Below are 12255 nucleotides of genomic sequence, written 5' to 3'. Positions count from 1 at the left end.
CGTCCGGCCATATCGAAATGCTCATGTCGCTTTGTGAATCGATTTTGCGGATCGATCTCTGTATTGCTAACATCATTCCAATGTCTGTACACCGCATGATCCTAAACTTGTCAACATATATACCACATGTTTTTTTTTTTTTTTTAAGTATTCCGGACAAAGCATTAGGTGAGGACAAGACATATAAAACGCCTGCAGCGAACGTGTCTCAAACGGACGCCATGCATTGCCACCGGGTTTTTTCAAGATCGTATCCGGCAAAAAAACAGGAGAATCGTTGAAAAGAATCAGATGGAAGAAAGCAAAAAGTCAAGCCCAGTCTGTGTTCTACGAGAAGCTGTTTCTTTGACCAGAATCACCCGTTCCAAGTTGGATTTGCGAATTTTTGATAGAAACCAGGTGAGAAGTTCGTGTAATAATTTAATTATAATATGATCCCCTGTTAATGAAATACCAATAGCCGCCTCGCCCCATAATCGCATTGATGGGAGACGTTATCTATAAGGAACGAACGACAGTTTTTAAACGGAGACGGCTATCTATAAGTCATTCTTATTAAAAACGCACCTAGGTTAACAGTCTGACAGAGAAAGCATATCATCGCTTAGAAAAGAGTAATTGGCTAGTAACACCCGTTTTAGTCGGCTGTTCAACGCTCCGTGTCCGTATTCATCCAATGCCATCGATGGCCGGAGATATGTAATTGTTTATTCATATTTTTTGCATTCGTTCCCAGTTACGTACGACTTTCGTTCGTGAATTGCGAATTGGGATAGTGGTTTCCATGATTTTGGTCTAACAGCCCGAAGAATGGAGAGGTCAGCTTTTGACATGGACGGCCAGGGAGGCCAAGGCCCACATCAGGGTCCCCTGACTTTTTCTCCTGCAAAGGAGACAGCTCTAGCTGTTACTCACCACGCCCATTCACGAGACTGACACCTTCTTCGCACGTCGAACTCGATCGAGATTACGATAGATTCTCAATCGTACGATTGGTTCCAAAGCACCGCCCAGATTCACCCCGCTTGAAATCGTAACTGGGTGCTCTTGGTTCGTACTTTCCTGCACTTGTCGGTCCCTATGTCCTCTCCTTTTCACCACAAGTACAGGATCCAATGCTCGCATGCCATCAGAAGAACTAAACCCAGAGACTTCGTACTATCCCGAAATGTGTTTGCAGATATCGGCGGATACATAACTCCCATGCGGCGAGCTAGCGTGTGTAATTTGATGTTGCACAACCTCGTTCTTCCCTCATTTCTGCTGTCATTTTCTTTGGTTCCAAGGTTTTTCTTTTGCCCTTGTTGCAGTGGATAGTTTACCCATCAAGAGGTACTGGTCGGCGAGCGAATCTGCTCGTCAATTGGTGCATACTTTGATACCATCTGAAATCATCTTGCAGCTTGATGTTGTTAGGTTTAGACCACTAAAAGGTTTTTTGTTTTTGTTTTTGTTGATCAAGTATGCTTGATTAAATATTTCGTACACGTACCAACAAAGTATTGGCTCAATTGACAAGAGAGTTTGCTCGTCTCCTTATGGTTTCAAATTCCACCCTTCGTTGCTCATTTACTTGAGAAGTAATATGAAAATGCACTAGATCGATGCGAATCTTTGGGGGATATGGACTAGTCAAAGTGCGCAAGAGCTGATTTGGACTCTATCCGACCGCTACATCTAAAAATAAAAAAAAAGTTAGGCATGTCTATTTTGGTTGCATCAGTTGAACTAAAATTACTAACGATGAATATATGTGCATGCTTTTGGTAACATCGAGCATGTCTTGTGGCCTCTCTCTTCTAGGAGGGCACCGCCTTGTGGCATAGCATGCAAGTTTATCGTTACAAAATACTCTAGGACAAACAATTTTGCATTAAGGTCACTAGTTCCGATTTAGATCCATGTAAGGAGGACAGTCATGCATGTCATTGTGCCAAAGTAAAAGTTCCCTCTTGCGGTACTATAGAAACTTCATACTTTCGAAAAAAGTAAAAATATTTACAGCTATATATGAGGTGTAATGTCGATCTTCACACATGTATGTGTTAATACATAAATTATATTAAACGCAAACACAATGCTCTGATAGCTTAAGTTGTTGGTGTAAACGGCGGTGCACATTAATTTCGGATCGGTATATGTTGGAGCCAAATGTCTCGAATTTGAATCCTCTTGTATGTGGGCCGGCCTCATGTATTGGGATTCGCACCGAAGCCTTGGTGGTCAAATCGGGCTTTTCGTGTACGAGAGCGTTAATAAGATATTCGACATTATTATGAGCACTTTCATACTTCAAGAGAAAATTTTACCAATAAGTCCTCGCCGATTATCTCACAACTAACTCAATTGCACTTCGAAATCGCGTTCCTACATTTCATTCTTGTGATGCGAGTCTTCCCTAACTCTCAACCATACGCTGTGCTGTAGAACCTTTTGATGGCACACCCATTGAGGATGCTCAAGAGGACTTGGTTGCTGGTGCACCTTGGGGTCTTGAACTGGCTCAACGCAGCCCCGTTCCCTATGAAATGATCCAAAATCTTCCTAAAAGTCCCCGTCTCCACAATGCAGAGCTCCAGTGGCCCTATTGAATTGCACTTCCGAGAGACCACGTAGCCGTGATCTTCAAACGAAGCGTCCATCTCTCTGCAACACTCGCCGAGGACCTTCTCCTCCACCTCTCCCTTGATCTCCCAGTATATCACGTAGTGGCCGGGCGGCTTGGAGACGTCGGCGTGGCTCGTGAAGTCCACCAGCTCCCCCATCGCCTTCCGCAGCAGCTGGGAGCCTCTCTCCACCACCAGCTGGAGGTCCTTCTCGGTGTTCTTGTCGATGTTCACGGTCAGGATCAGCTTCCTCCGGCATATGAAGTTCAACTTGGGCGTGCCCTTGTGGAAGCCGGCCACCTCCACCACGTCTCCGAGCCTGTATCTGTAAAGCCCTGGACGGTAGGCGAGCGAACATGACTAAGTTGCAGAGAATAAAGATTCTTCATTATGTAAAAGTGCCGTCTTGGCATGTTTTGATCAATTCAGATACATCAATTGGAATGCAAATCACGAAAATCACGTGCATGCCCTGGACCGTGACTGCGATCGATCTTATGCCAACACTAGTTTCATCTTGAAGTTGCATATTGGAATCACAGCGGCACAGCTGTTACCTTGAGGTGCTAATTCCATCAAAATTTCTGCTCAGTTTTAGTGTAATTAGGTGAATGGGTATCATTCTGTACATACACGGCCTCAAAGCACATAGACAAATACATTTGACCTCAAACGAAACGAATGACAAAGACATTGCACAAGATCCAAAGCTACCCACTTGTTAAATTAGACACCACACAGCACCTAATACGCTTAATAATGGGAACAATAGAGTGAACGGGTCATCATCCATGGTCGTTTTGGGTCCAATTCTATCCACGAATTAGTTCTACCTACTACACCCTATCTAACTTTCTTTGCTAGGAATTGAACAAGCGCATCATCAACGAGCGACAGAGCTTCAGATTTATCTAAGATCTGGTAGATGCCAGACAATCTTCTTTCCACGAACGTCAAAATCAATAATTCCTGAAATATTGTCGGATGTATATACACGGCAATAGATAATGCACGATCGGGCAAGCCATATCTATCCTCCATTTTGCAAGGATCTCGTATCTCCTAAGAGAATCTAGGGTTTGGCCAAACACCACAAAATATCTAATCAATGCCCAGAAGATATTGGACATGGAGAATGAAATGTGAGAGCAGTGAATTGAGGCTGGATTCTCTATAAGAAAAAAGAAAAATAAAAGATGGGTTATGCCCTATTCAGCTAATAGACCGACGAGCTTTTCGATTCCGTAAACGGACCGTGGGAAAAATGGATTACCCAAGCCCCGTGGATCTTTACGGTCCAAGAACTGAAAAGTACAAAAAAAAGTCCTAAATTCATTCAATTGATACCAATTGATTCTTAAACATTATAATTGAACCACTTTAGTTTCAAACCTCTTTGCATTGGTACCAATTGAGTACACGCAATCAATTTTGCCGAAAATTACTGACACGTATGTCGGCCGTCCAACGTGACATGGTCAGCACGTGAATTGGTTTTAATAATTTTTTGAACTTTATTTTGTAATTTTTGCAATTTTTTCTTTTCTTTTATTTTTTGTTCTCTAGTTGAGGGCCGCAAGTTGACCCTCACCGGACATGGGTGAGCCTTGATGCCCTTGCCTGGCCCAGATCTAGCGATGGGCCGTGCGAGCCCTTGCCCTAGTAGCTAGCGAGGGCATTGCAACCCTCGCCAAGAGCCAGTGAGGGCTGCAACTCTCTCCTCTAGGGTTGATGAGGATCAGTAAGCAATCCTTGCTTACCCATAGCCAAAAAAATAAAATTGAAGCACAGAAAATAAAAAAAAAAGAATAAAAAATAGAAAAAGTTTGAAATATTACTAAAATATTAATAAAAAAATGTCTAGGTCAGCACCGACCTTGTCACGTAGGAAGACCAGTGTCCACATCGCCAATTTTCGGCCAAAATTTTTCGGATGAGCTCAATTGGTACTAATGCTAGAAGGTATATGACTAAATTGGTCCAATTAAAAGGTTCACGATTAAATTGGTACCAATACAATGAGTGTAGAACTATTTGGATACTTTTCCTGCCGTAAAACAATTTGTGCATGCTATAATGACCGATAATTTAAACTATGAATATTTTTTGTTACATTCCCAAAAGTGAATTACCAAGGAAAAGTTAATGAATTACTATACATTCATCACAGACTCTCCCAAGCCCATAATCACAACTGTGGGGTTTTGATTTAGTCAATCAAACATGAATTGAATTACTAGTTGCTGCTAATAAATTTTGGGTCGATTAGAGACTCAAGTTAAACGTGGGAGAACATTTTACTTTTGTGAAATAGAGTTATTGCGAATACTACAGCTTGGTTACCCTAAATAAATCTAACGCATTTTCAATATCTTTTATCTTTATTTTAAAAAAAAAAAGTTGCAAGCAGTCTTGGTTGATTTAAGCTTAAGCCATTAACATGTAAGAAGTGACCATGCAAGTACACAAGCAACAATTTAACACTCAATAAATCAAAGAAGTATTGCTAAAAATAGGGCAAAAACCTCAATGCATTAAGCAAAGCATGACTTTGTTTTGATAATATTCTTCAAGTGTTATGCAAGATGTTCATTTGAAAAAATATTTATGCATGAACTAAACATGTTTTCTAAATGCAATGTCAATTAAATAATGGGTTTTTCTTCTTGTTATAAGAATTAAATTATCTGCAATCCATGATATACAATTTAATCTAAGTTATGTCTATGTGAATACTAACTTAAAATAATGACATGTGAAATGAATTATTTGTATTGAACTAACCCTATGACAGGCAAAAGAATCGTGAACTAAATTAATATGCAAAAACTACTTGGCCAATAACATGAGATTGGATTATTTAAACGTAATTTAGATATATCTTGAAATATGCAACGTGCACGAATATCTCATAAAAGCGCAAAATTTAATGAAAGCTTAGACTATTCGATGGAAGCACAATATCAGCAATAACTTCAAGAATTATTATTATGCATCAATGCTAGAGCAAAGTATGCCATATCACATGTAATTATCAAATTCGATAATAAAGAGCTTAATTACTCCCCAAGTTTGCCTCAATAAATCAATATTTCCTAATTTGAGATACCACTTTCACATTTATATTCAGTCACTTTAGATGAATTACTGAAGTCCAAATAATTTAATTAAGCTCAAAGTTTCACTGCTTAGAGATCTGTCCAACTATAATACAATTTATGTGGACTTAATAACTATAATATAAAATATTCCTAATATGCAAAATGCAATTTTAGGGGTCGTGATCAATCCCAGTTTTCTTTTGCAATGTGATTAGATGTAGATCGCCAAAAATTAGATGTACCATGTGAAGAATTTTAGTACATACCAGTCAAAGTAGTGAGCACAATCTCATACTCTTGCCCAACTTTGACCTGAGAGAGAGACACTGGCTCATCCTCCACAAAATCATCATCTATGGCTTCGCCGTTCTTTCTGCTGCTCCGATTCTTCTGCCGGTGAAGCGGTATGAACTCGAAGTAAGAGAAGGTTGGCACGACCACGAAAGTCACCCTCTCCAGAGGCAGACTTGGATCCACGTTCACCCCGATCCAGCTCTCGGTCGACCCATAGTCGGCGCTCACCAGTGGCAACCCCCCGGCGTAGTGCCTCAGCTTCGTCAAGTAATGCTGCATGGAGCCTGTCATTATGGAGTAGACGTATTTAGCCTTAGGCCACAGCTTGGGTATTACTCCGCACCAGTCCTTCCTCTCTAGCTCCTCGCAGGCTGCCTCGAGCCGCCGTGCGAGGGATGGGTTCGGGGACACGATCCCCAGCACGGCCTGCCGCGTCTTCTCGACGGTGATCCTTGGGCTGAGCCCGCCGGCCCGGATGTCACCGCAGATCTCCCGCCAGTGGTCCTCGAAGGCCCGGAAAGCCTGGACGATGCTGTAGGCGAAGGTGGAGGTGATGAACTCGATGCGGTCGGCGAAGTAGAGCCCGAGGAGGAGGTGGCAGTAGGTGGACTGCTTGTGGTCGCCGCTGGAGATGACCTCCTCGGGGCTGCAGGTGAAGGAATTGGTCTTCTCTTGCTTGATCTTGAACTCCTCGCTCGAGTAATAGTGGGTCGTGGCGGTGCCGGCCGTGAGGCCGCCTTTGGTCTTGGACTGCTTGCTGCTGTAGATGAATTCAAGAATCCTCCCTCCTTCACCAATCGGGTATACCCTAAATAACAGGTGAAGATAGATCAAATGCTTGCATAAGGAAAGAAGATTTTCTACTGTAAGAGAGAGAGAGAGAGAGAGATCGAAACCTGGATCGATATGCAGCTGCAATTCTGAAAATCTGGAGAGTGGTCTGCGAGCTATGGCGAGTGAAGGGCACGTACTTTTGCCTTCCGTCAGTAGTTCCAGAACTACCCAACAAAAAAGAAGAAGTAAGAAACAAAGAGAAAATCGAGGAAAGAACCAAGGGATCCGTAACGGAAAAACAGTAGACAGTCAATTCCTTCTTCCTCTTCTGTCAATTGGAAACCAGACAAGCTTATCAACATCCCACAGTCACTTCTATTAGAGACACCATTCATTGACTTATCTTAATTGGCGCGCTTCTACACGCTTGAAGCGTGTGAGAAAAGTTCAGCTCCAATGCATTACCTTAGCGAGAGAAGTTGAATGGGCTCTCGAGTGAGCACCGGAGACGTGTCCCCGTCCGCAATCCTCTGGATAAAGGGCTCGAAATCTGCATGAGACGCGAGAGGCACGTGCGACCTGTACAGAGACTCCAATGCGCCGGCGTCCATCCCCTCCACCTCCACGTCCCCCAGCCACCTGCACAGGTACTCCGTGCCGTGGTTCGCCACGAGGATCCGCCGCAGCATCTCGGCTTGGACAGCCCCGGCGTTCTCGCACGCCTCCTCGAATCGTTCGATGACGTCCGAGTCGCACTCTTCGCGAGCTCGTCTTCCCGCAAGAAGAGCCTTCGCTTCCATTTGGAAGGAGGTGGGGTTTTTGGCGGTGCAAAGCGACGGGGCGATGGTGGTGGGAAAGGAACGGCCTTTATGAACCTTGTGGCGAAGTATGCATACGAAGCAAAAGCCATTAGGCTAGCTAGGCTACTATATACGAAAGAACAAACAAGGTAAAGCCAAAAAACAAAAAAAAAATTCCTCTTGTCATGGTTAGACGATGTGGGTCCCAGCAAGCCTTATCTAGATAGAGAGTAGACAAGAGGAGGGTGTCCTTATTTGCTGGGAAAAGCTTCAAACTCGTAATATTATTTTCTGCAGAGAGAATGGAAGATCCATAGGATAATGGTACGATGTTGTGAACGCCACATTATTCTTATTATTATTATTATTATTATTATTATCTGGGTGTTTTTCTACTTGCTACGTTTAGACGACTTTTTGCCTCGGACAAGAGTTTCGAAACCGAAGCCCCACCTGGCTCGACAGCTCGGCAAATGAAAGAGTGCAGAAAGGAAAGTAAGTTCATCTCCCTCTCCCTGCAGGTCTACCGGACGGACAGCATTTTCAGTGGAGTTTGAACTTCGAAACGCAATGAACAGAACACCATTGACGATTCGCATTAAAGTCTCTAGATTCCATCTTCCCCTGAACCCTCAATTCAGGCCAGAGAGAGAGAGAGAGAGAGAAGGTTGTGTTGTCTCCCGATATTCATATTGGTTTTTACGTCCTCCCTTGCTTTTTCATCCACAGCAAGAGGCTTTTTTTCACGTGTGGAGTGGAATGAGAAAGAGTTTTTTCATGGTCGTCAGATGTCAGAAAGCTTTAAACTACCATCTGGGGAAAATGCTGGTGTGGTTTTAACTTGTTTTCCAGCATGATGCATTAGCAGTTCATTTGGTTTTAATGACAGTGAAAAATTGCATCTTAGGAGTATAAGATCCGATCTTATCAAATACCCGTCATTAACCTCACGTACCGGGTGAAACGACTCTTGTTATACGTTGAAGGCTTGATGTAATGAATACACATTTTCCCAAAAAATGAAAAAGGAATAAATTCACTGTGTGTTATTGTTGATGCTTAAAATAATTTGTCCATCCATACACGGATTATTCGCGCGAGAGGGAGACATTGAGGTACAATATCAAAATACAAAGAGGTCATGTGCATAACACATGATGGCCCTTACAAGTATCGATTGATGAAAACGACGGACGGGCTATCAATATCAGTGTAGATTAACACCACATGTCTAAATCAACAGTATACATTAAAATGGTACAAAGCAATTATGAGTGTTAAATGTCAATGATAAACCGCCAAAAGTCCAAATAATTTCCAATGACATGTTTGAAAGGTGAATATTTGTCTTTGAATACTTGGCAGGAGAACGGTTGTCGACAGCCTCTTGAAGATGCGGTTCTAAAATCCTCAAAGAATGAAAGACGTGGGTGCAACCCATGTGAACAAAATAAAAAAGGATCTAAACCAACACAAGCAATCCTGAGGCTATCGACAGTTACTTGAGCACCAAAACAGCTTCCAAAGCATTCAGCTCAGAAGACCTAAGAAGTGGAGAATGTGGGTGTAACTTATCTAAATAATAAAGAAGAGCACTAAACCAATAATAAGGTTTCAGAGTGGGCAGCAGTTACATGGAGTTTTGCGCAAAACAAATAGCTATTTGAAGACCTATTCAATCATTATAAACACCACCAAACATTCAAATAAACCCCCGAACAAATCAATAAAATTACTTTATCTTTACTTATTGCAATGCTACTATTCTTAGCTCTAGCTTTCAAATTCTCATTATCGAGTTAAACTCCAGCATTTATCTTTATCTTAGATTTGGCTCCGTTGAGTCAACCTCCGGTGTAGAATCAAAGTGTATTCAAGACTCTGTCGTCAAGTCAAATTCCGGCACGCTTTTGGGTGGGGTGCGTTAGTTTGTTATTTTGGTAGGAATTGTGCTTGTTAAGCCATCTCGTCGGGTCAAACTCCGGCTTGGTCTATGTTTGTGTGAATTCTTCCAAGTTTATATGTATCAACATCCTTTGAATTGTACTGACTGAGTCTCTCCATTGAGTCAAACTCCGGTTGGGACCTCGTTTGTGTAATGAGATTGGAATCTTTAAATAATTTACGTGTCAATTTTTTAACTATCTAGATCTTTCCTATTTGGAATTGCCACACGACGCTTATCACATTTAAAAACTGAAGAACGAATTTCGGTGAAAGGTATTTTGTCGTGGAGAAATTCTGCTGAAGCAATTATGTTAAGTTATTTCTCGAGTTTGAGCCGCTAAACCGGACCCAATGGTAATTAGGAAAGTTGGGTTGCTGTTTTTTATTGAGTGAAAAATAAGGAAGTCTAGTATCAATCAAGCAAATTTGTCTACTTCAAAAAAGCGCGGCGATACCTTATCGAGTTTAAGATTTCTAATTAGGGTTTTCTTACACGAACTTGAGCATTCACTCAATTAAGTAGATTGCAACAGCAGAAACTTCGGACGCACATGGAGCTTATGATCACGTTGTCAGTACGAGATTAATCCTGATGATTTTTTTTTTTGGTCGAAATCTGGATGATTTGGAAAGCATGTTCTTTTTCTGGCCCGTGCCGAGAGTCAGCATGTTGAAGATACTCTTTTTCTGTGGGAAACCCTAAAGAGTAAAGACAGCTTGGAGCTTATTACTTGTCATTTTCATCCCTATCCTCAGATCTGTGTAGACTAGGTAGCTTTAGAAAAGTTTGATTCCTAATATCCAGGAATCTTAAATTCACGTGGACAGAAGAAATATTCATAAAGAACCGCCAAACACGGTACAATTTCAAAATGCATATAAAATCTCTGTTACGTTTATTTTTCTCAAAATTATAGACTCTGAAAATCTAGGAAGCATTGACACTTTTCAGAACCCTCCAATATCATGTCGTATCATGTTCGACATACGACAGATACGTGATTAGTGCTCTAGACACGCCAGCGTCACGCAAGTCCCGCATCTCGATAAGCTATTTCGACACGTACGAGGTCAATTTTAAGCATTTTCAATAAATTATGGATATATATATATATCTATATATATACATACTTAAGTCATATATCCAACCACTCCAAAATTAACATACCCAACCAGTAAAAAAAAAAACAATCGTGAATCTCTAATAGAAGAATAAGAAAAAACTCATTGCTGATAATTTTATATATACACGATAATTTATCATGTAATATTTAAAAATATACATTTAATAGACAATATGTTGGAATTCTATATTTTTTGAGAAATGATGTGTTGACATGTTATATCGTGTCACGTGTCGGTGCTGCTTAGCTAAAAACTGGGCAAATTATAAAAAAAAAACTTAAATACATAGTACTTTTGTCAATTTAGTTCTAAACCTTTTAATTTTATCAATTGAGTCCTAAACATTTCGCCTTTCATCAATTGAGTCCATCTGACCAATTTTGATCGGTAATTACTTAGGGGTGAGCATGGTCCGAGTAGGTAGGTTCTTGACCTAGAACCAAAACCTACCATGTTATAATCGATTCGCAATTTTTTTAACGGTAGCTAAAAATTGGACCTGTTCCCCGGTAGGTGTTCACTTGGAACGGGGAACCAAACCTATTCCAACCATTTTCCAAAAATTAGAACCTATTTCCGGACCAATTTGAACATGAATCGATTCCCGGACTTGTTTTTTGGGTGGTTTGGTCTGTTTTTTGCGTAAACCCGGTCCTGTTGCACACCCCTAATCGCTCACGTGGATTGCGACCGTCAACTAGATAATTCAATAATATTTAATTTTTTTTTTTGCATTTTTTTCTCTGCTTTTCTTTTACGAGCAGCCAATAAGGGTCGCCGGGCTCTCCCCGGCCGCTAGGTGAGGGCCACGACGCCTCACCAACCACATGCAAGGGTCACGGCCCTCGCCCGGCCTTGCGCGCGATCGGCGAGGGCTTGGTTACCCTCACCGACCATTAAGAAAAGAAAAACAAAAAAGAGAAAACAAGACAAATACAAAATCACAAAAAATATTAAACATTATTTAAAATTGTGTATGTTAGTGTCGACCGTGGTCCATGTGAGCGATCGATGGACTCAATTGTCAAAATATTTAGGACTCAATTGATAAAATTAAAAAAAATTAAGAATGAATTGAAAAAAGTGCAATAAGTCTAGGACCTTTAGGACAATTTTCCCTCTAAAAAATCAATGAATTTCCTCAATAAAATCCAATCAAAGTCGATGGATAGTCAACTGTAAAATCTGACTTCAAATCAACGATATATGGATTCTAATATGCCTTGAAGCCATAGGGACTTTGTAAAATTTGACAAATGAAAATTGTAGACAACTTTTACCGAATAAAATTTGGATGCCGTGCATGCTCAATGGCATACTTTGCACACAAATTTCTTGATGGAAGATACTGAAGCACGAAGTGGAAAGTAAAAACCTCATAGGTCGCCTACAAGCATTTATAACTCAAAGACAAATAGGGAACTTAGGGAATTTAACCTAAATAGAATTCGAAATTCAAAACCTAAGTGATGATTTAATACGGACCATCTTTTACAAAACCAAACGGGACTCCTTGATTGATGTTGTACGATTATTGTTCAAAGCGTTTTGAATTGTCTTCAGAGATATGTCTGTGCAATTTGATCCGTTCATCATTTCGTTTTTGTA

General features: G+C 41.0%; 1 protein-coding gene across 1 annotated transcript; it reads right to left on the bottom strand.

Moving 5' to 3' along the window:
* Nucleotides 1-2245: 2245 nt before the first annotated feature.
* LOC115752381 (indole-3-acetic acid-amido synthetase GH3.10) lies at nucleotides 2246-7706 on the bottom strand. The gene is made up of 4 exons (XM_030690538.2): nucleotides 7241-7706; nucleotides 6898-6999; nucleotides 5974-6809; nucleotides 2246-2941 (listed from the first exon to the last, which is right to left on the bottom strand). The coding sequence occupies exons 1-4, from the start codon at nucleotides 7573-7575 to the stop codon at nucleotides 2406-2408; spliced, it is 1809 nt and encodes a 602-aa protein (XP_030546398.1). The 5' UTR covers nucleotides 7576-7706; the 3' UTR covers nucleotides 2246-2405.
* Nucleotides 7707-12255: the final 4549 nt, after the last annotated feature.

Source organism: Rhodamnia argentea, chromosome 10, assembly GCF_020921035.1.
Source record: "Rhodamnia argentea isolate NSW1041297 chromosome 10, ASM2092103v1, whole genome shotgun sequence".
NCBI classification, from domain to species: Eukaryota; Viridiplantae; Streptophyta; class Magnoliopsida; order Myrtales; family Myrtaceae; genus Rhodamnia; species Rhodamnia argentea.
This window is presented reverse-complemented; position numbering and strand designations above follow the sequence as displayed.